Raw genomic sequence first — 20,578 nt, forward strand, 5'->3', positions numbered from 1 at the left:
AATCACATCGCTAGCCCTCATATGTTTGTATATTGTACAGTTTCCTCTTTTAGTTGATTTTTTTATTCACATAGAACTGTGTTTGATATGACTTGAAATTTCTTAAATTTATCAAGATTTTTCTTGCAGCTTAGCATGTGATATGCTGAATATTCCCCATATACTTGAAAAGAATGTGTATTCTGCTGCTTTGGGATGAAATGTTCTGTGTACAGTGAATCCCCTACATACAAACCTTCAAGTTGAGAACTTGCAAAGATGCAAGTGTGCATTCGCATGTCCAACCACATAGTTTGTTCATGTGTCTGGCATACATTGTCAAATATGTACATCCTTTACAAGTGGTTGTGCTTTTGTGTACTTTACTGCACAGCAGTAAAATTGTGAAAGTGATGTCTCTACTTTTTAACGGACTAAGTTTGTCACAGCTTTCCTTCCAAGGAGCAAGCATCTTTCCTTTAAAGAAGCAAGAAATTTTATTTACAATCTTTTCATATTTACTTCTATGTATTTTGCTTGTTTTAACAATTATATTTAGACTTTAAAAAAATATTTAATGCTATTCAAGGTGATATTTTATTCCACTTTATTCTCTTCAATTATTCCATAGCATTTTGTGCATCTGCCATATGTGTATCTTATGACATAAGAATATAATTAGTTATTTATTTCTCCTGTACTCACTGGATTATAAATGCCATGGAGTTATAGTTCCTTAAACTAGCACAGAAAAGATCCTCACAAATGCTATCTGTATGAGTAAACAAGCTAAATAAATAAACCTCTATAAGAACTTGCCATTGTCATAGCCCTCTACCCTCCATCATTGCCCACTTTCCCCCCATTTCAAAAAAAAACACTTGGCCAACAAAGGTTCATATAATCAAAGCTATGGTTTATCCAGTAATCATTTATGGACGTGAGAGCTGGATCATAAATGAAGGCCCAGAATTTATGCTTTTGAATCACGGTGCTGTAGAAGACTCTTGAAGTTCCTTGGACTACAAGGGGATCAAACCAGCCAATCCTAAAGGAAATCAACCCTGAATATTCTTTTTTTTTTAATTTATTTGTTTATTTATTGGAGGCTAATTACTATCTGGTCCCATCACTTCATGCGAAATAGATGGGGAAACAGTGGAAACAGTGTCAGACTTTATTTTGGGGGGCTCCAAAATCTCTGTAGATGGTGATTGCAGCCATGAAATTAAAAGAAGCTTACTCCTTGGAAGAAAATTATGTATACCTGTGGCGGATTCATTTTGATATTTGGCAAAACTAATACAATTATGTAAAGTTTAAAAATAAAATAAAATTAGGAAAAAAATAAAAGTAAAAAAAATAAAAAAAGAAAATTATGACCAATCTAGATAGCATATTGAAAAGCAGAGACATTACTTTACCAACAAAGGTCCGTCTAGTCAAGGCTGTGGTTTTTCCTGTGGTCATGTATGGATGTGAGAGTTGGACTGTGAAGAAGGCTGAGTGCCAAAGACTTGATGCTTTTGAACTGTGGTGTTGGAGAAGACTCTTGAGAGTCCCTTGGACTGCAAGGGATCCAACCAGCCCATTCTGAAGGAGATCAGCCCTGGGATTTCTTTGGAAGGAATGATGCTAAAGCTGAAACTCCAGTACTTTGGCCACCTCATGTGAAGAGTTGACTCATTGGAAAAGACTCTGATACTGGGAGGGATTGGGGGCAGGAGGAGAAAGGGACAACAGAAGATGAGATGGCTGGATGGCATCACTGACTCGATTGACGTGAGTCTGAACCCCGGGAATTGGTGATGGACAGGGAGGCCTGGCGTGCTGCGATTCATGGGGTTGCAAAGAGTTGGACACGACTGAGTGACTGAACTGAACTGAACTGAATTACTTTACAATATTGTATTGGTTTTGCCATACACTGACATGAATCCGCCATGGGTGCACATATGTTCCCTATCCTGAACCCCCCTCCCACCTCCCTCCCCATCCAATCCGTCTGGGTCGTCCCAGTGCACCAGCCCCAAGCACCCTGTATCAAGGACTGATGCTAAAGCTCCAATACTTTGGCCACCTGATGTGATGAGCTGACTCATTGGAAAAGACTGTGATGCTGGGAAAGATTGAAGGCAAAAGGAGAAGAGGACAACAGGATAAGATGGTTGGATAGCATCACCAACTCAATGGACATGAATCTGAGCAAACTCTGGGAGATGGTGAAGGAAAGTGATGCCTGGTGTGCTGCAATCTGAGGGGTCTCAGTGTTGGACATGACTTAGCAACTGAACAACAACAATTTTCATTGTGTTGATTTTCATTGATCTGATTTGAACTGAAGCAGTTACTGGAAGAGAAGGGTTTCATCATATTTTACTTGTTTTAATTTAACGCAGGATTATTTTCATTAACTCTTTTAATAAAGATTCAGTATAACTGAGCAAAAATCTACTTTCACTTCTTTTCACACACAAAAAGTCATAAAGCACTTAACATTTGAGTCTCACATATTACACTTTGAAAAAGGACTGTGCATGCAATATAGAAGGTTGTTTTAGTTTATTTACTAGAGAATCTACAAGTCAAAGTTCAGTGCTACTTTGGATCTTGCTGGAAGAATTTTTACAAAGTAAACATGTAACAGATGTGATCATCAACAGCTAGAGTTACTCAGCAATTATTGATCTCTAATAAATCGCTAATTACTTCCCTGACCTTAAAACAACAGAGAGAAACAGCTTCCACTATCCTGATGGAAGAGCCAGTTGAGGAGAAAGTGTGGCCAGGATCAACACACACTTAGTGTGACATTGCAGCTGGAAATATTTTTTCCCTTGAGCTTTTCTAGATAGTCATTTTGCCTCCTTTTGAGGACCACCTGCTCAGCCTTGATGGCCTTTCAGGACCTTCTGGATCAAGTTGGAGGCCTGGGGAGATTCCAGATCCTTCAGATGGTTTTCTTTTGTATCTCTAGCCTCATAGTGTACCCTCACATCCTACTGGAGAACTTCACTGCAGCCATCCCTGATCATCGCTGCTGGGTCCACATCTTGGACAATGACACTGACTTGGCTAATGACACTGGGACCCTCAGTCAAGATGCCGTCCTGAGAATCTCCATTCCACTGGACTCAAACCTGAGGCCAGAGAAGTGTCGTCGCTTCAGCCACCCCCAGTGGCAGTTCCTTTACCTGAATGGGACCTTCCCCAACATGACTGACCTGGACACAGAGCCCTGTGTGGACGGCTGGATGTATGATCGAAGTTCCTTCTCCTCCACCATCGTAACTGAGGTAAGAGGCCCCATTTACCTCTTGTGAGTACATGATCTGGGTGATTAGGGGTAACAGAATAATGAACATGCTTCTAGCCTTTAGTCACTAGGTAGGTGTTCATTTTTCATCCTTTCAGGAAATATTAATTGCCTCTCTATTAAATGCCAGGCACCTACATATTTAATGAGTCTGCTGCTGCTGCTGCTGCTAAGTCGCTTCAGTCGTGTCTGACTCTGTGTGACCCCATAGACAGCAGACCACCAGGCTCCACCGTCTAACAAACTCCAAAATAGAAATGAACCCTTCTATTATAGTACTTTTATTCTTGGGATGACCAAAGTCTAAACAAGTAATTTATGTAATGTGTTTAAAATGTTATACCAGGTCAGTAATGCTCATCATTTGATTGTATATTACAAATATTTACTGACTGATGAAAAACTCCATTCCAAGATTATATTCTGGAGCAGTCATACTACATCTACTATAAAGTTCTAATCAGTAAAATTTTATATCTCCTCAAATGAGTTCTCTCTGTGGCCAAGACTGAGAACTACTTAGTCTGATGTAAGCTGGAGATTACTAAAACCAACAGATTTAGAGTACACTTCCCTAAGGAAGCTTTGTTTAAATGAGACCTGAACTAATGCAGAAAAAAAGAAGCTGAAGAGGGTGAAAAGGCCCAAAATATTGAACTTTGCAAGTTATGTTAAGAAGTTTTGACCAGATTTCCACTGAGAGATTGTTTAAGTTTATTTTTTATCAGAGGATAATTGCTTTACAAAGTTGTGTTGGTTTCTGCCATACAACAATAGAATAAACCCTAAGTATACATATGCCACTCCCTCTTGAACTTCCCTCCCACCCCCACATCCTACCCCTTTAAGTTGTTACAGAGCACTGGTTTGAGCTCCTGGTGTTATATAGCTGCTTCCCACTAGCTATTTTACATATAGTAATGAGATTTTAAGCTGCTGTGAAGCTCTGCAGTGATGGTGTCCTTCTCTTTCAGTGGGACCTGGTATGTAAATCTGAGTCACTGATCTCAGTGGCTAAATTCCTAGTCATGAGTGGAATTCTGGTGGGAGGCATCATATATGGTTATTTATCAGACAGGTGAGTATCTCTCAATCATAGCTTTCTTTATTCTCAAGTACTTTCAGCTTATGAATTATTCTTTCATTAAGAAATATATATATTTCAACTTAGTTTTATGAAGCATCAATCATAACAATTGAGAAGTGTTTTATTTAACTTTGAATAATCATTGTGTCCATATAGTTAAATACTCAGAAAATTACAACAAAAAAAGAATACTTGTTACAATTACTTCAGTATTACAAATACTTCAGTATTCTTGCCTTGAGAACCCCATGAACAATATGAAAAGGCAAAAATATAGGACACTGAAAGATGAACTCCCCAGGTCAGTAGGTGCCCAATATGCTACTGGAGATCAGTGGAGAACTAACTGGAGAAAGAATGAAGAGATGGAGCTAAAGCAAAAACAACACCCAGTTGTGGATGTAACTGGTGATAGAAGCAAGGTCCAATGCTATAAACAGCAATATTGCATAGGAACCTGGAATGTTAGGTCCATGAATCAAGGCAAATTGGAAGTGGTCAAACAGGAGATGGCAAGAGTAAACATTGACATTTTAGGAATCAGCGAACTAAAATGGACTGGAATGGGTGAATTTAACTCACATGACCATTATATCTGCTACTGTGGGCAAGAATCCCTTAGAAGAAATGGAGTAGCCATCATGGTCAACAAAAGAGTCCAAAATGCAGTACTTGGATGCAATCTCAAAAATGACAGAATGATCTCTGTTTTTTTCCAAGGCAAACCATTCAATATCACAGTAATCCAAGTCTATGCCCTGGCCAGTGATGCTGAAGATGCTGAAGTTGAACAGTTCTATGAAGACCTACAAGACCTTTTAGAACTAACATCCAAAAAAGATGTCCTTTTCATTACAGGGGACAGGAATGCAAAAGTAGGAAGTCAAGAAACACCTGGAGTAACAGGCAAATTTGGCCTTGGAGTACATTATGAAGCAGGGCAAAGGCTAATAGAGTTCTGCCAAGAGAACGCACTGGTCATAGCAAACACCCTCTTTCAACAACACAAGAGAAGACTCTACACATGGACATCACCAGATGGCTAACGTCGAAGTCACATTGATTATATTTTTTGCAGTCAAAGATGGAGAAGCTCTACACAGTCAGCAAAAACAAGACTGGGAGCTGACTGTGGCTCAGATCATGACGTACTTATTGCCAAATTGAAGAAAGTCGGGAAAACCACTAGACATTCAGGTATGACCTAAGTCAAATCCCTTTTGATTATACAGTGGAAGTGAGAAATAGATTTAAGGGACTAGATCTGATGGACAGAGTGCCTGATGAACTATGGATGGAGGTTTGTGACCTTCTACAGGAGACAGGGATCAAGACCATCCCCAAGAAAAAGAAAAGCAAAAAAGTGAAATGGCTGTCTGAGGAGGCCTTACAAATAGCTGTGAAAAGAAGAGAAGCGAAAAGCAAAGGAGAAAAGGAAAGATATACCCATTTGAATGCAGAATTCTAAAAAAAAAATAGCTAGGAGAGATAAGAAAGCTGAGGAACAGTGATCAATGCAAAGAAATAGAGGGAAACAACAGAATGGGAAAGACTAGAGATCTCTTCAAGACAATTAGAGATACCAAGTGAACATTTCATGCAAAGATAGGCTCAATAAAAGAACAGAAATGATATGGACCTAACAGAAGCAGAAGATATTAAGAAGGGGTGGCAAGAATACACAGAAGAACTATACAAAAAAAATCTTCATGACCCAGATAGCCACGATAGTGTGATCACTCACCTAGAGCAAGACATCATGGAATGTGAAGTCAAGTGGGCCTTAGGAAGTATCACTACAAACAAAGCTAGTGGAGGTGATGGAATTCCAGTTGAGCTATTTCAAACCCTAAAAGATGATGCTGTGAAAGTGCTGCACTCAATATGCCAGCAAATTTGGAAAACAGCAGTGGCCACAGGACTGGAAAAGGTCAGTTTTCATTCCAATCCCAAAGAAAGGCAATGCCAAAGAATGCTCAAATTACCGCACAATTGCACTCATCTCACACGCTAGTAAAGTAATGCTCAAAATCCTCCTGCTGAAGCCAGGCTTCAGCAATACATGAACTGTGAACTTCCACATGTTCAAGCTGGATTTAGAAAAGGCAGAGGAACCAGAGACCAAATTGCCAACATCTGCTGGATCATCAAAAAAGCAAGAGAGTTCCAGAAAAACATCTATTTCTGCTTTATTGACTATGCCAAAGCCTTTGACTGTGTGGATCACAATAAACTATGGAAAATTCTGAAAGAGATGGGAATACCAGACCACCTGACCTGCCTCTTGAGAAACCTGTATGCAGGTCAGGAAGCAACAGTTATAACTGGACATGGAACAATAGACTGGTTCCAAATAGGAAAAGGAGTATGTCAAGGCTGTATATTGTCACCCTGCTTATTTAACTTATATGCAGAGTACATCAAGAGAAACGCTGGGCTGGAGGAAGAACAAGCTGGAATCAAGATTGCCGGGAGAAATATCAGTAACCTCAGATATGTAGATGACACCACTCTTATGGTGGAAAGTGAAGAAGAACTAAAGAGCCTCTTAATGAAAGTGAAAGAGGAGAGTGAAAAAATGGGCTTAAAGCTCAACATTCAGAAAACTAAGATCATGGCATCCAGTCCCATCACTTCATGGCAAATAGATGGGGAAACAGTGGAAACAGTGGCTGCCTTTATTTTGGGGGGCTCCAAAATCACTGTAGATAGTGATTGCAGCCATGAAATTAAAAGACACTTACTCCTTGGAAGGAAAGTTATGACCAACCTAGATAAGGTATGTCCAGTCAAGGCTATGGTTTTTCCAGTGGTCATGTATGGATGTGAGAGTTGGACTGTGAAGAAAGCTGAATGCCAAAGAATTGATGCTTTTGAACTGTGGTGTTGGAGAAGACTCTTGAGAGTCCCTTGGACTGCAAGGAGATCCAACCAGTCCATCCTAAAGGAGATCAGTCTTGGGCATTCATTGGAAGGACTGATGTTGAAGCTGAAACTGGAATACTTTGGCCACCTGATGCAAAGAGCTGACTCATTTGAAAAGACCCTGATGCTGGGAAAGATTGAAGGCGTGAGGAGAAGGGGATGACAGAGGATGAGATAGTTGGATGGCATCACTGAGTCAATGAACATGAATTTGGGTAATCTCTGGGAGTTGGTGATGGACAGGGAGACTGGCATGCTGTGGTCCACAGGGTTGCAAAGAGTCGGACACAGTTGAGCGACTGAACTGAACTGAAATGAATTACAATCACAATATTGTGGGACTTATGTAATCACCCCAGGGATATAGATACACAAATGGAGAGAATTAACCAGTGTGATAAGTGCCATTTTGTCAACACTAAGTTCTGCATACAAGATACAGAAGCAACATCTCCATCAGACCTGGAAGCATTTCTGGACAGAATTTAGAGAGGGAATGCCATAACATATTAATTTGGAAATTAACAGCTATCTATGGGAACAGAAAGAAGATGTTCAATGACATGGGATTCCACTTCTTTGCAGACATCATATGGCTAAATGTGTTTTTAGCCTTTGCCATGAGTATTGTATTGATTTGTTCCTAAGCTCTGTTAGCTGAATGGTTATGGATGCTCAGAGAATGGTCATCACATCATAGCTGCCCATGTGTGATGGGTATAAATCCTATTAAACTAAACATAGGGGCACACAGCAATGTGTCATTGGTGGTCTATTGAAAAAGTATGCCATAATTTTGATTTTAATTTTTGCAAAAGCAGTTCTCTAAAGATAAATTTGACAACCATACAATTAATCCAGTAACTGCTATTTCAACATCTTTAAGTCCTGTGACAATACTTCTGAAGTAGACAATCATTGCCACCACTGAAGTATGTCTCCCACAGACATATTGGAGAACTGAGGAGAGTCTTATCATCCATCTGCATAATGGTAACTTTTGCTCAGCTAAAAACTATGAAATTGGAATTAGTGAAGCTCAGTCGTGTCTGACTCTTGTGACCCCATAGACTATAGAGCCCATGGAATTCTCCAGGCCAGAATACTGGAGTGGGTAGCATTTCCCTTCTCCAGAGGATCTTCCCAACCCAGGGGTCTAACCCAGGTCTCCCACATTGCAGGCAGATTCTTTACCAGCTGAGCCACAAGGGGAGCCCAAGAATACTGAAGCCTATCCCTTCTCCAGAGGATCTTGCAGACCCAGGAATCAAACTGGGGTCTCCTGCATTGTAGGCGGATTCTTTACCAACTGAGCTTTAGGGAAGCCCCTATGAAATTGGAATATATCATAATAAATGTAAATTAGAAAACAGTTCAGAATCAGAGTATTCACTTTCAACAAACCTGTAACCCAGGCATCTGTGAAAATGTCATGAGAAAATGCAGAGATCAATATTCTTATTGAGTTATAATTGACAGATACAACTATATATATTTAAAGTATACAACATGATGTTTTGACATATGCATACAATATGAACTACATTATCTGTATCTATTGAATTGGTCATACTATTTTTATCCTTCTTTCTGTTAACGTGATGTATCACATTAATGATTGTGTATGTTGAACTATTCTTGCATCCCAGGGATAAATCCCACTTTCCACTTTATCACTTCAGTTACTCAGTTGTGTCCAGCTGTTTGCAACCCCATGGACTGCAGCATGCCAGGCTTACCTGTCCATTGCCAACTCCCAGAGCTTGCTCAAACTCATGTCCATTGAGTTAGTGATGGCATCCAACCATCTCATCTTCTGCATCCCCTTCTCCTCCTGCCTTCAATCTTTCCCAGCATCAGGGTCTTTTCCAATGAATCAGTTCTTCACATCAGGTGGCCAAAGTATTGGAGCTTCCGCTTCAGCATCAGTCCTTCCAATGAATATTCAGGACTGACTTCCTTTAAGATTGACAGGTTTGATATCCTCACTGTCCAAGGGATTCTCAAGATCTTCTCCAGTACCACAGTTCAAAAGCATCAATTCTTAGGTGCTCAGCTTTCTTTATGGTCCAGCTCTCACATCCATACTACTGGAAAAACCATAGCTTTGACTAGATGGACATTTGTCAGCAAAGTAATGTTTCTGCTTTTTAATATGCTGTCTAGGTTTGTCATAGCTTTTCTTCCAAGAAGCAAGCATCTTTTGATTTCATGGCTACAATCACCATCTGCAGTGATTTCAGAGCTCAAGAAAATAAAGTCTGCCACTGTTTCCATTGTTTCCCTATCTATTTGTCATGAAGTGATGGGACTAGATACATGATCTTAGTTTTTTGAATGTTCAATTTTAAGCCAGTTTTTTTCACTTTCCTCTTTCACTTTCATCAAGAGGCTCTTTAGTCCCTCTCACTTTATCAGGGTGTATGATTCTTTAAGTGTATCATTAAATTAAGCTTGCTAATATTTTGTTGCTTCGTGATTGGTTCTTAGGAGGTTGTATGTTTCTGGAATTTATCCATTTCTTAAAGGCCATCCAATTTGTTAGCATATAATTATTTGCACTGCTGCTAGGTCGCTTCAGTCGTGTCCGACTCAGTGTGACCCCATAGACGGCAGCCCACCAGGCTCCCCCGTCCCTGGGATTCTCCAGGCAAGAACACTGGAGTGGGTTGCCATTTCCTTTTCCAATGCATGAAAGTGAAAAGTGAAAGTGAAGTCATTCAGTAGTGCCCGACTCTTAGTGACTCCATGGACTGCAGCCTTCCAGGCTCCTCCATCCATGGGATTTTCCAGGCAAGAGTACTGGAGTGGGGTGCCATTGCCTTCTCTGTAATTATTTGTAGTACTTGCTTATAATCCTTTGTATTTCTGCGGTATCAGTTTTAATGTTTCCTCTCATTTCTGATTTTATTCATTTAACTCTTCTCAATGAAGAAGTCTAGTTTTTTGTCAGTCTAGCTAATAGTTTGTCAATTTTGTTAATTTAAAAAAAAACTCTGCTTAATTGATATTTTATATTTTCTAATCTCTATTTTATTTATCTCTGCTCTGATCTTTGTTATTTCCTTCCTCTGCTAGCTTTAGGTTTAGTTTCCTAGTTCCTTGAGGTGTAAAGTTGGGGTGCTAATTTGAGTTCTCTCTTTTTTTTTAATTTTATTTTATTTTTAAACTTTACAATATTGTATTAGTTTTGCCAAATATCGAAATGAATCTGCCACAGGTATACATGTGTTCCCCATCCTGAACCCTCTGCTTTATAGACTATGACAAAACCTTTGACTGTGTGGATCACAATAAACTGTGGAAAATTCTTCAAGAGATGGGCATACCAGACCACCTGACCTGCCTCTTGAGAAACCTATATGCAGGTCAGGAAGCAACAGTTAGAACTGGACATGGAACAATAGACTGGTTCTAAGTAGGAAAAGGAGTTCCTCAAGGCTGTATATTGTCACCCTGCTTGTTTAACTTTTATGCAGAGTACATCATGAGACATGCTGGGCTGCAGGAAGCACAAGCTAAAATCAATATTGCCAGGAGAAATATCAATAACCTTAGATATGCAGATGACACCACCCTAATGGCAGAAAGTGAAAAAGAACTAAAGGGCCCCTTGATGAAAGTGAAAGAGGGGAGTGAAAAAGTGGGCTTAAAGTTCAACATTCAGAAAACTAAGATCATGGCATCGGTCCAATCACTTCAAGGCAAATAGATGGGGAAACAGTGGAAACAGTGTCAGACTTTATTTTGGGGGGCTCCAAAATCACTGCAGATGGTGATTGCAGCCATGAAATTAAAAGACACTTACTCCTTGGAAGGAAAGTTATGACCAACTTAGATAGCATATTAAAAAGCAGAGATATTACTTTGCCAACAAAGGTCTGTCTAGTCAAGGCTATGGTTTTTCCAGTAGTCATGTATGGATGTGAGAGTTGGACTGTGAAGAAAGCTGAATGCCAAAGAATTGATGCTTTTGAACTGTGGTGTTGGAGAAGACTCTTGAGAGTCCCTTGGACTGCAAGGAGATCCAACCAGTCCATCCTAAAGGAGATCAGTCCTGGGTGTTCATTGGAAGGACTGATGCTGAGGGTGAACCTCCAATACTTTGGCCACCTCATGTGAAGAGTTGACTCATTGGAAAAGACCCTGATGCTGGGAGGGATTGGGGGCAGGTGGAGAAGGGGATGACAGAGGATGAGATGCCTGGATGGCATCACCAATTCGATGCACAAGAGTTTGGGTGAACTCTGGGAGTTGGTGATGGACAGGGAGGCCTGGCGTGCTGCGATTCATGGGGGTTGCAAAGAGTCAGACGAGACTGAGTGACTAAACTGAACTGAACTGAATATGCACAATCTTTAAAAAAAAATGATACAAATGAACTTATTCACTAAACATTGACTTAGAGAGTGAACTTATGGTTTCCAGTGGGGAAGTGTGGGAGGGAGGGATAGACTGGCAGAAAAAAAATATAGTTCAAATCATTATTTCCTATTGATTTTCCATTTCCATTTTCCACTGTTGAAAGTGGTATTGAAGTCCCCTGCTGTTATTTCACTATTGTCTATTTCTGCCTTCAGATTGTTAATATTTGCTCAGTCTCTTATTTTGCCCTTCTCTTAATTTGTCTTTCTGTTTCTCTTCTTCTTTTGGGACTTCCACAATGAGAATAGTGTTTTATTTGTTGGTGTTCATAATCCAACAGACATTCTGTACTCTCTTTAATATTTTTTCTTTGTTCTTCTCTGATTGGAAATTTTCAAATGACTTGTCCTTGAGTTCATAGATTTTTCCTCCATTTTATACATCTTTTGTTGGTGCTCTGTATATTGTTTCACTTATTGTATTCTTCAGCTGTAGAATTTGGTTCATATTTATCATTTCTAGCTCTCTGTTCAACTTCTTATTTGTTCATGTATTATTTTCTTAATGTCATTGAATTCCCAACCTGCATTCTCTTGTAGCTCATTGAGTTTCCTTAAGACAGTTTTCTTGAATTCTTCATGAAGCAGTTCAAAGACATACACTTATTAGAGGTCAGTTGCTGCAAAACTATTCTGTTTCTTTGTTGGTGTCCTGTTTCCTTGATCTTTTATGTTTCTTATAGTGTTGTATTGATATATGCACATTTCACAGAACAATTACCTCTTCCAAACTTGATAGACTAGGTTTGTTGGAGAAAGACCTTCACTTGCGGTGGAGTGAGCAGGTACCAGCTGGGTGGGGTGTGCCAATTCCAGCTGTGAGGAAGGTCCAGGAGTGTAGTCTCCATGAAGCTCCACCAAGTGAAGGCTGCATTGGTAGCAGCCCTCTAATATTATTGGTGCAAGGGCTGTTTTGGGTACGGATGCCTACCACATCTTTCCTCAGAGTGTGCTGGTCATTTTGCCCTTGATAGGAGGTGTAATTGATGTTGCAAGGTTCACAGCCTGCACTGAATGTTGGGTAGATCCTCCTCTTTGCTCCGTGACCGTCATAGCCCTGTCAAGGGTGGGATCTGATCCCCAGTTGTTGGAATAGAAGCCCTAAGGGTCAGATTCCATAAGGCTCCATTGCCCTTAAGTGCAAGCTTTGTGCCAAAGGAAGTTAGTCCTATAGCAAGTGGGGCCTGTGTGATCACAGTGAACTTAGGTACCTCCCATGCAGGCATTCACAGTTCTGCCCAGTAGCAGCCCAAATTTTCATCCCTTCTCTTGTGTTCATCCTAACGCAGTACTATAGTGGCTCTGGGAGCTGGCGTGAGCAGCTGCAGGGATCAAGGTGGCTGCCCTGCTGCCTGGGACTTTGGGGGCTGCCTCTTTAAATCCCTCTTTTAAAATATTTGCTTCTGTGTTTCTTCCTTCTCCATCTTATCAAATTCCTCTCAGCATTTTCTAAGTCCCTCTGCTTCTGTCATGACTGTCTTCTATATTGTTTTAGAAGGAAACCTGTTGCCCAAAGCCAACAAACCCAAAGTCAGCAAGGAGGGTCTCGTATGCAACCCATCAGCCACTGTGATGGATTTATTCCACAGGCGTTGTTTTCAAATAAGTTCTGTTGTAAACTGTGAGCCTAAATTAGCAAGTACAACTTTAGATTCCCTGAGTGTAGGTTTTATACAGAATCCCTATGCTAAAGGCATGTGTTAGTAGAAGGGACAGTTATAATATTTTAAAATTCCAAAATTTGCAACCTGCCTATATGGTTTAAATTGGTGTCAACCCAATACTAGTAACAGAAGAGAGAAGAGGCTTTGATACATTCAGTTTCTGTTTACACACGGGAAGTTTGCTTCTCAGATCTGCCATTTATTGTTGATGCTTTAAGGATTCATTGCATCTGCCTGCAATAAGGGAGACCCGGGTTTGATCCCTGGGTTGGGAAGATCCCCTGGAGGGCAACCCACTCCAGTACTCTTGCCTGGAGAATCCCATGGACGGAGGAACCTGGTGGGCTACACTCCATGGGGTCGCAAAGAGTTGGACACGACTGAGCGACTTCACTTTCACTTTCTAAGGATTCAAAGTGCTTTCTTTTTGCTAGTTTTTACAAGAGGTTGTTATTGTTCCTATAGCCTAATTTGGTGCTTTCTTTCTCAGGTTTGGGAGGAAGTTTATAATCAGGTTGTGTTTCCTCCAGCTTGCCATTGTTGATACCTTTACAGTCATTGCCCCCAATTTCCTCATTTACTGCTCACTACGTTTCTTGGCTGGAATGTCTGCTACATGTCTCCTGACAAATAATGTTTTGCTCAGTAAGTCAATGCTTTGTATCTTCAGTGTTTTCCAAGTCTTAACTCTGACCTTGAAATTCCATGTTTATTTAAATAAAATTTCCGCTTGTGTTTTCTTTCAGCACTGGAATGGACAGAGCCCCGATTCCAAGCTATGGCAACAACACTGTTGATGGCTGCCACTAGTCTGGGACAGACAATCCTTGGAGGCCTGGCTTTTGCCATTCGAGACTGGCACACTCTCCAGCTAGTGATGTCTGCACCACTCTTTGTTTTGTTTCTGGCCTCAAGGTATGAACTTCTTTCCTCCTCTGTCTTGTGAGAGTCTGGGGTGAGAATGTACATGGAATCAAATACAAGAATTCTGTTTGGTCCTGGTCTATCCCTGAGTATTGAAGAAGGAAATGGCAACCCATTCCAGTATTCGTGCCTCAAAAATTCCATGGACAAGAGCCTAGTAGGCTACAGTCCATGGGGTCGGAAAGAGTCAGACATGACTGGGTGACTTTCACTTCACTTCATACCTGAGTATGTACTTTCCTTATATGTACCCCATGTACATTCAAGAAGCAAAACAGGTAGAGTTGCCAGATAAAATTAAAGACATTCAATGAAATTTGAATTTAAGATAACCAGCTAATATTTTTGTGAAATTATATCCCAAATATTGTAAGATACATAATTATACTGAAAATTGTTCATGATTTATATGAAATTTCTAGCTGGGTTTTGTATTTTTGTTTGCTACTGAATAAAACACAATAAATCCCATTGTATTCAAATTTCAAACAAGCAACAAATAGTTTTTTATCTAAAATATTGCATGGGGCATAGTTCTAATTAAAAATTTACCTTTTTTACTTGAAGTCCAAATTTAACTAGGCGCACTATTTTTACATGCTAAAACCAGCAACCCTAAAGACAGAGGACAGCAAAGAATCTTCTGGGAATTCTGAGTCTTTTGAGGTCTTTCCATCCTTACTAAAAAGACTTAACGAGTATGATGCAAACAGAATTGATACAAAAATATTATCCCTACAGAGAAAAACATCTGAAGGTGAGCTAGCCTCCATTACAATCTGTGATTATAGGTATGGCTTTGCAAAAAAATTATGTGATACAGAAGATATGGACATTTTTCATTTTTTTAACTGATATTGGAGGGAGGAATGGAAAGCAAATTCACCTCCACAACTTAGTAAAGAAAAAGCAGCGTGGTTCCTCTAGTTTAAATTAAGTCAGATTGGATCAGTTCACTTCAGTTCAGTCACTCAGTCATGTCCGACTTTTCACGACCCCAAAGATCACAGCACGCCAGGCCTCCATGTCCATCACCAACTCCTGGAGTCTGTCCATTGAGTTGGTGATGCTATCCAACCATCTCATCCTCTGTTGTCCCCTTCTCCTCCCACCCTCAATCTTTCCCAGCATCAGGGTCTTTTCACATGAGTCAGCTCTTTGCATCAGGTGACCAAAGTTTTGGAGTTTCAGCTTCAACATCAGTCCTTCCATTGAACACCCAGGACTGATCTCCTTTAGGATGAGCTGGTTGGATCTCCTTGCAGTCCAAGGGACTCTCAAGAGTCTTCTCCAACACCACAGTTCAAAAGCATCAATTCTTCGGCATTCAGCTTTCTTTATAGTCCAACTCTCACATCCATACATGACCACTGGAAAAACCATAGCCTTGACTAGATGGACCTTTTTTGGCAAAGTAATCTCTCTGCTTTTTAATATGCTGTCTAGTTTGGTCATAACTTTCCTTCCAAGGAGTAAGTCTCTTTTAATTTCAAGGCTGCAGTCACCTCTGCAGTGATTTTGGAGCTCCCAAAAATAACGGCAGCCACTGTTTTCACTGTTTCCCCATCTATTTGCCATGAAGTCCCTATTTGGGACTGGATGACATCATCTTAGTTTTCTGAATGCTGAGCTTTAAGCCAACTTTTTCACTCTCCTCTTTCACTTTCATCAAGAGGTTCTTTAGTTCTTCTTCACTTTCTGCCATAAGGGTGGTGTCATCTGCATATCTGAGGTTACTGATATTTCTCCCGGCAATATTGATTCCAGCTTGTGCTTCCTCCAGCCCAGTGTTTCTCATGATGTACCCTGCATATAAGTTAAATAAGCAGGGTAACAATATACAATAACCTAAGAAGGCTGTTCAGAAGAAGATTATTGTCTGAAAATGACTCTCCCTCAGAGAAATGATTACAGATATATTAATAATACAATGAGGTGAGTTCATTTAGACTGGAGGCTGTAGTCTCTGTCAGGCTCATCCTTTGTGTCACTACACCCTCATAACAGTTCTGCAGAGTCTGTGGGACTGCCTCCTTGCTACACAGATGATAAAATCAAGGCAGCTATAAGTAACTCGCTTATGTAGCCAGATTCCATCATAACTGGTAGGAGCGGGAGTGATTCCAATCTGTGTGAGCCTTTGGCATATATAAATCACTTAAGGGCCCTTATTTTAGAAAAATGACACATTATGAAGAGACATTTCTTATGCCCTTATAAGAACCTTGGCAAAGGCCTGTACAAGTACGGATCCCTCATGTTTCAGCTTCATGAGCTCCCTGGTAAATTTGCCTCTGGTTCAGAAGGGAGTCAATATGACTCCAGCCTGCAATCTCCATAGTGAAGGTAAACCACACAGAGAGGTCATCTCATTTTTCCCTAGTTATGGCACAAGAGAATGTAAGTTTATAAATTTTGGTATAATCCAACAAGTGGTAGGCATCAGACTGGAGGGGAAAGGCATCTCTGGAAAAAGGCTATGTGCAAAAAGGACAAGTGAGAGTTGACTACACTTTTGTCCTACTCTTCTATTTTAGGTGGTTGATAGAATCTGCTCGGTGGTTGATTACTATAGACAAACCCAAAAAGGGCTTAAAAGAACTTCAAAAAGCAGCCCACAGAAATGGAAGGAAGAATGCTGGAGATATCCTAACCATGGAGGTGAGGAGGCTGGGAGTTAGTTACAAAATGCAAGAAAAACATATATGTTATTCTTTATATTATTTATATTTCATATATATCATTCTTATCCATAAGAGGAAGGGAAAGCAAGATCACAGTTGTGGTTATGAGGCTTCTTACCTCACTGTCCTGTTTCTCAACAAGTATCAACATTGTTTGTGTTGGCATTGGCAGAGAACACGTTGCTGCTAAAAGTAGACACAGATATTTTACTTAACAGAGGAAAAGATCACTAATTATTAACAACTGGAAAGACTGAGCATTGGTCACACATTAACTTGGTAAGAGAAAGTAACCAAAACTAATTTTTTCTTTCCAGTTCAATGTTCTGATAGCCTTTTTTCAGGGCAACAAGACCATTAGGAAGGTTCCATGACTGTGCAGAATAGAGCATACAGAACTTCATATTTCTGTTCATTCACTCACAAACACTTTGATCCATGCAATCTACTGATGCTTACCTATGGCAAGTTTGGTTCTATCCCTGGAAATATGACAGTGAACAATACAAATCTCTGTTTTGTGAAAGTGACAGTCAGCTTACCACACGTCCCAAGGGTAAAACTGAAGAGGTATGCCTCAAAGAAGTGATTTTCTTTTTTATTTTTCTTCCTAGGTAGGTAAAACATTGTGGACCATTAAGTGACTCATTCATCATATCATGCACATACATAAAATACTTATCAAAAGATTACAGTGTGTGAGACATGTTACTTGGTCATGAATAACAGAATAAGCCAGGATTCCAGCCTTCTAGAATCTTTCATATAGATTTGAGGGGGAAAGTAACAGATATTTTTAAGTCTAAATGTTTGCAATGATAGGAGATAGAAAGATTTCTACTGAAGACCCTGAAAAAAAGAGTCTACCTTCATTTTATTGGAAAAAAAATAATAATTAGCTGGTTCAGGAAAAGAAATGCAATATTTTTGGAAGCATATTCAATGACATATCTAATGAAATTTTTATACTCCCAAAAGAAAGCAGAGGCTCTTTTTAAAAGAGATTTGAATAAGGAGAAGCAAAATGCTTCTGAGAGTTAAGATTCAATTGAAGATGGGGGAAAGGAATCAAAGCATGCTCAGTTGTGTCTGACTTTTTGCATCTCCATGGACTGCAGCCTGTCAGGTTCCTCTGTCCATGAGATATTCCTGGCAAGAATACCAGAGTGGGTTGCCATTTCCTTCTCCAGGGGATCTTCCTGACCCAGGGATTGAAGGTGTGTCTCTTACATCTCCTGCATTAGCAGCTGGGTTCTTTACCACTGAGCCACCTGGGAAGAAATCAAAGTTTCTCCCATAATGAAGCCATTACATGGGGATAATACCCCTGAGGGTCCTTGACATGATGGAGAATATGTTGATACATGCTTCTGAAATAAAAAAGAAAACCTCTAAATTGGTATTGACCTATGGTTCTTTTAAAACTGCATTGATATAACCCTATCTCATACAAAATTAAATTGTACTAACTTATTTCTGAGGAACTATCTTTATAGTCAAGCCCAAATCTAACATTTTGCCTACCAGTTTGGCCCAGTACAGAGAATGAAAGATTTGATCTTACAAGGGCCAGGCACATAACAAAAACAAGTGATACAAGCAGTAAGTAAGACAAGAATAAAGCATTATCAAAGTGAAAGGCAGCTGACGATCACCTCAGTGCCAGGGGAAGAAAGGGAGTTTTGCACAAGAGGAACAACTGAAACTTGGTTTACAAAATGGATTCACTGCATGAATGACTACTCAATATTGTTTAATTTGATTTTTTTATTTTGTAAAAATAATTTAGAAATTTGTGATCTTAATCTTGTTTTAACTTCATCTGATGAATTGCCTGACACACCCATTTCAATCATAACTTAAATTTGTTCCACTTATATCCACTCAAATATCATTTTGTCTTTTTTTTAAATTTTATTTTATTTTATAACTTTACATAACTGCATTAGTTTTGACAAACATCAAAATGAATCTGCCACAGGCACACATGTGCTCCCCATCCTGAATCCTCCTCCCCCCTCCCTCCCCACACCACCTGATGTATAGAACAGTCTTATGGACTCATTTTGTCTTTTAACAGGAGCGTAATTGTTTTACAATGTTGTGTTAGTTTCTGCTGTACAATGAAGTGAACCAGCTATATGTATAAATATATACCCTCCCTCTTGGACCTCGCTCCCACCTTCCATCCTTCCCACCCATCTAGATCATCACAGGCACCCTGTGCCATGCAGCTATGTATTTTATACATGGTAGTGTATATATGTCAATCCTAATCTCCCAATTCATCCACCCTCCCCTTCCTCTACTGAGTACATGTGTCTGTCTTCTACATCTGCATCTGTATTCCTGCCCTGCAACAATTTATCTGTACCATTTTTCTATATTTCACATATATGCATTATTGATTATTCCAGTCTTGAATGTCTGAGAGCCCAGTATATAACACATTTCTTTTCCCCAAAACACATACAACTTAGGTACAATTTTAAGTTTGCAGAAAGATGGAAAGCAAAATCTTTGTTTTTCACTCCAGTGAAAATTGGAATAATAGATGTGACTTTAAATATCTAGCAGCAGAGTATAATCAGCAGAATGAAGGGCTAGGATGGGCCAACACTTGTCTCTCCCGTAAAAACAATAAAAACAATAATTAAACAGCTTGTTGTTGTTTAGCCACTAAGTTGTGTACAAGTCTTTTGCAACCCCATGGACTATAGCCCACCAGGCCCCTCTGTCTGTCTGTAGGATTTCCCAGGAAAGAACACTGGAGTGGGTTGCCATTTCCTTCTCCAGGGGATCTTCCTGACCCACATCCCCTGCATTGACAGGCAGATTCTTTACACTGAGACACCAGGGAAGCCCAAAATAAACAACTACCAACTGACGATAACAGCTCTGGAAAAAGGCTGGACTACAAGGACAAAAGAGCAGAAACACAAAAGTCACAGGGATATCTGCATAGAAGAAGTGCAGGAAACATTTTACCTGCATCATCCTGTGCTCCAATCCAGAGTAGCTTGGTGACAGGAGGAGTCCCCATGCAGGGATCTTACCCTATGAGGAAATGGAGAGCAGGATACTTCTGCAAGTCTCAACCCTTATGGACTTTTACAGACTTTGCTTCTGAGGACTCAGATAGGCTTCACCTATGCTGATCAGATGTCAGAGATACTTGGAGTCCTAGATACTGTGTTTCTTCTCCAAGGCTGGCACTGTCACTGTGGTGAGACCTTTCCCAGCAACCACAGTCACTGTTGTGATCAAAATTCCACAGAATTAAATATCCTTTCATGACAAAAATTCTCAAAAAATCAGGTATAGAGGTAAGGTACCTAAATATAATAAAGGCCATATATGACAAGCCCATAGCTAACATCATACTCAATGGTGACAAGTTAAAAGCCTTTCTTTAAGATCAAGAACAAGACAAAGATGCCCACACTCATCATTTCTGTTCAACATAGTTTGAAATCCTTACCATAATAATTAGGCAAAAAATAAATAAATAAAGCCATCCAGGTCAGAAAGGAAGAAGTAAAATCAATTCTGCTTGCAGATGATACGATCTTATG

At 39.9% G+C, this 20,578-nt stretch overlaps 1 protein-coding gene across 2 annotated transcripts in view; it reads left to right on the forward strand.

Annotated features, from left to right (window-relative positions):
* Positions 1-2,659: 2,659 nt before the first annotated feature.
* The window catches only part of LOC109554650 (organic anion transporter 7-like), a 30,365-nt gene continuing 12,446 nt past the window's right edge, over positions 2,660-20,578 (forward strand). Inside the window, exons 1-5 of one of the 2 annotated variants that reach the window (XM_070783254.1) lie at positions 2,660-3,275; positions 4,270-4,373; positions 13,886-14,040; positions 14,142-14,310; positions 16,857-16,980. In XM_070783254.1, the coding sequence (XP_070639355.1) occupies positions 2,874-3,275; positions 4,270-4,373; positions 13,886-14,040; positions 14,142-14,310; positions 16,857-16,980 (954 nt within the window). In that variant the 5' untranslated portion in view covers positions 2,660-2,873. The remainder of the gene's footprint in view (positions 3,276-4,269; positions 4,374-13,885; positions 14,041-14,141; positions 14,311-16,856; positions 16,981-20,578) is intronic. The other variant, XM_019955313.2, reaches the window with a different exon arrangement.

The sequence above is a fragment of the Bos indicus genome, chromosome 29, assembly GCF_029378745.1.
Source record: "Bos indicus isolate NIAB-ARS_2022 breed Sahiwal x Tharparkar chromosome 29, NIAB-ARS_B.indTharparkar_mat_pri_1.0, whole genome shotgun sequence".
NCBI lineage: Eukaryota > Metazoa > Chordata > Mammalia > Artiodactyla > Bovidae > Bos > Bos indicus.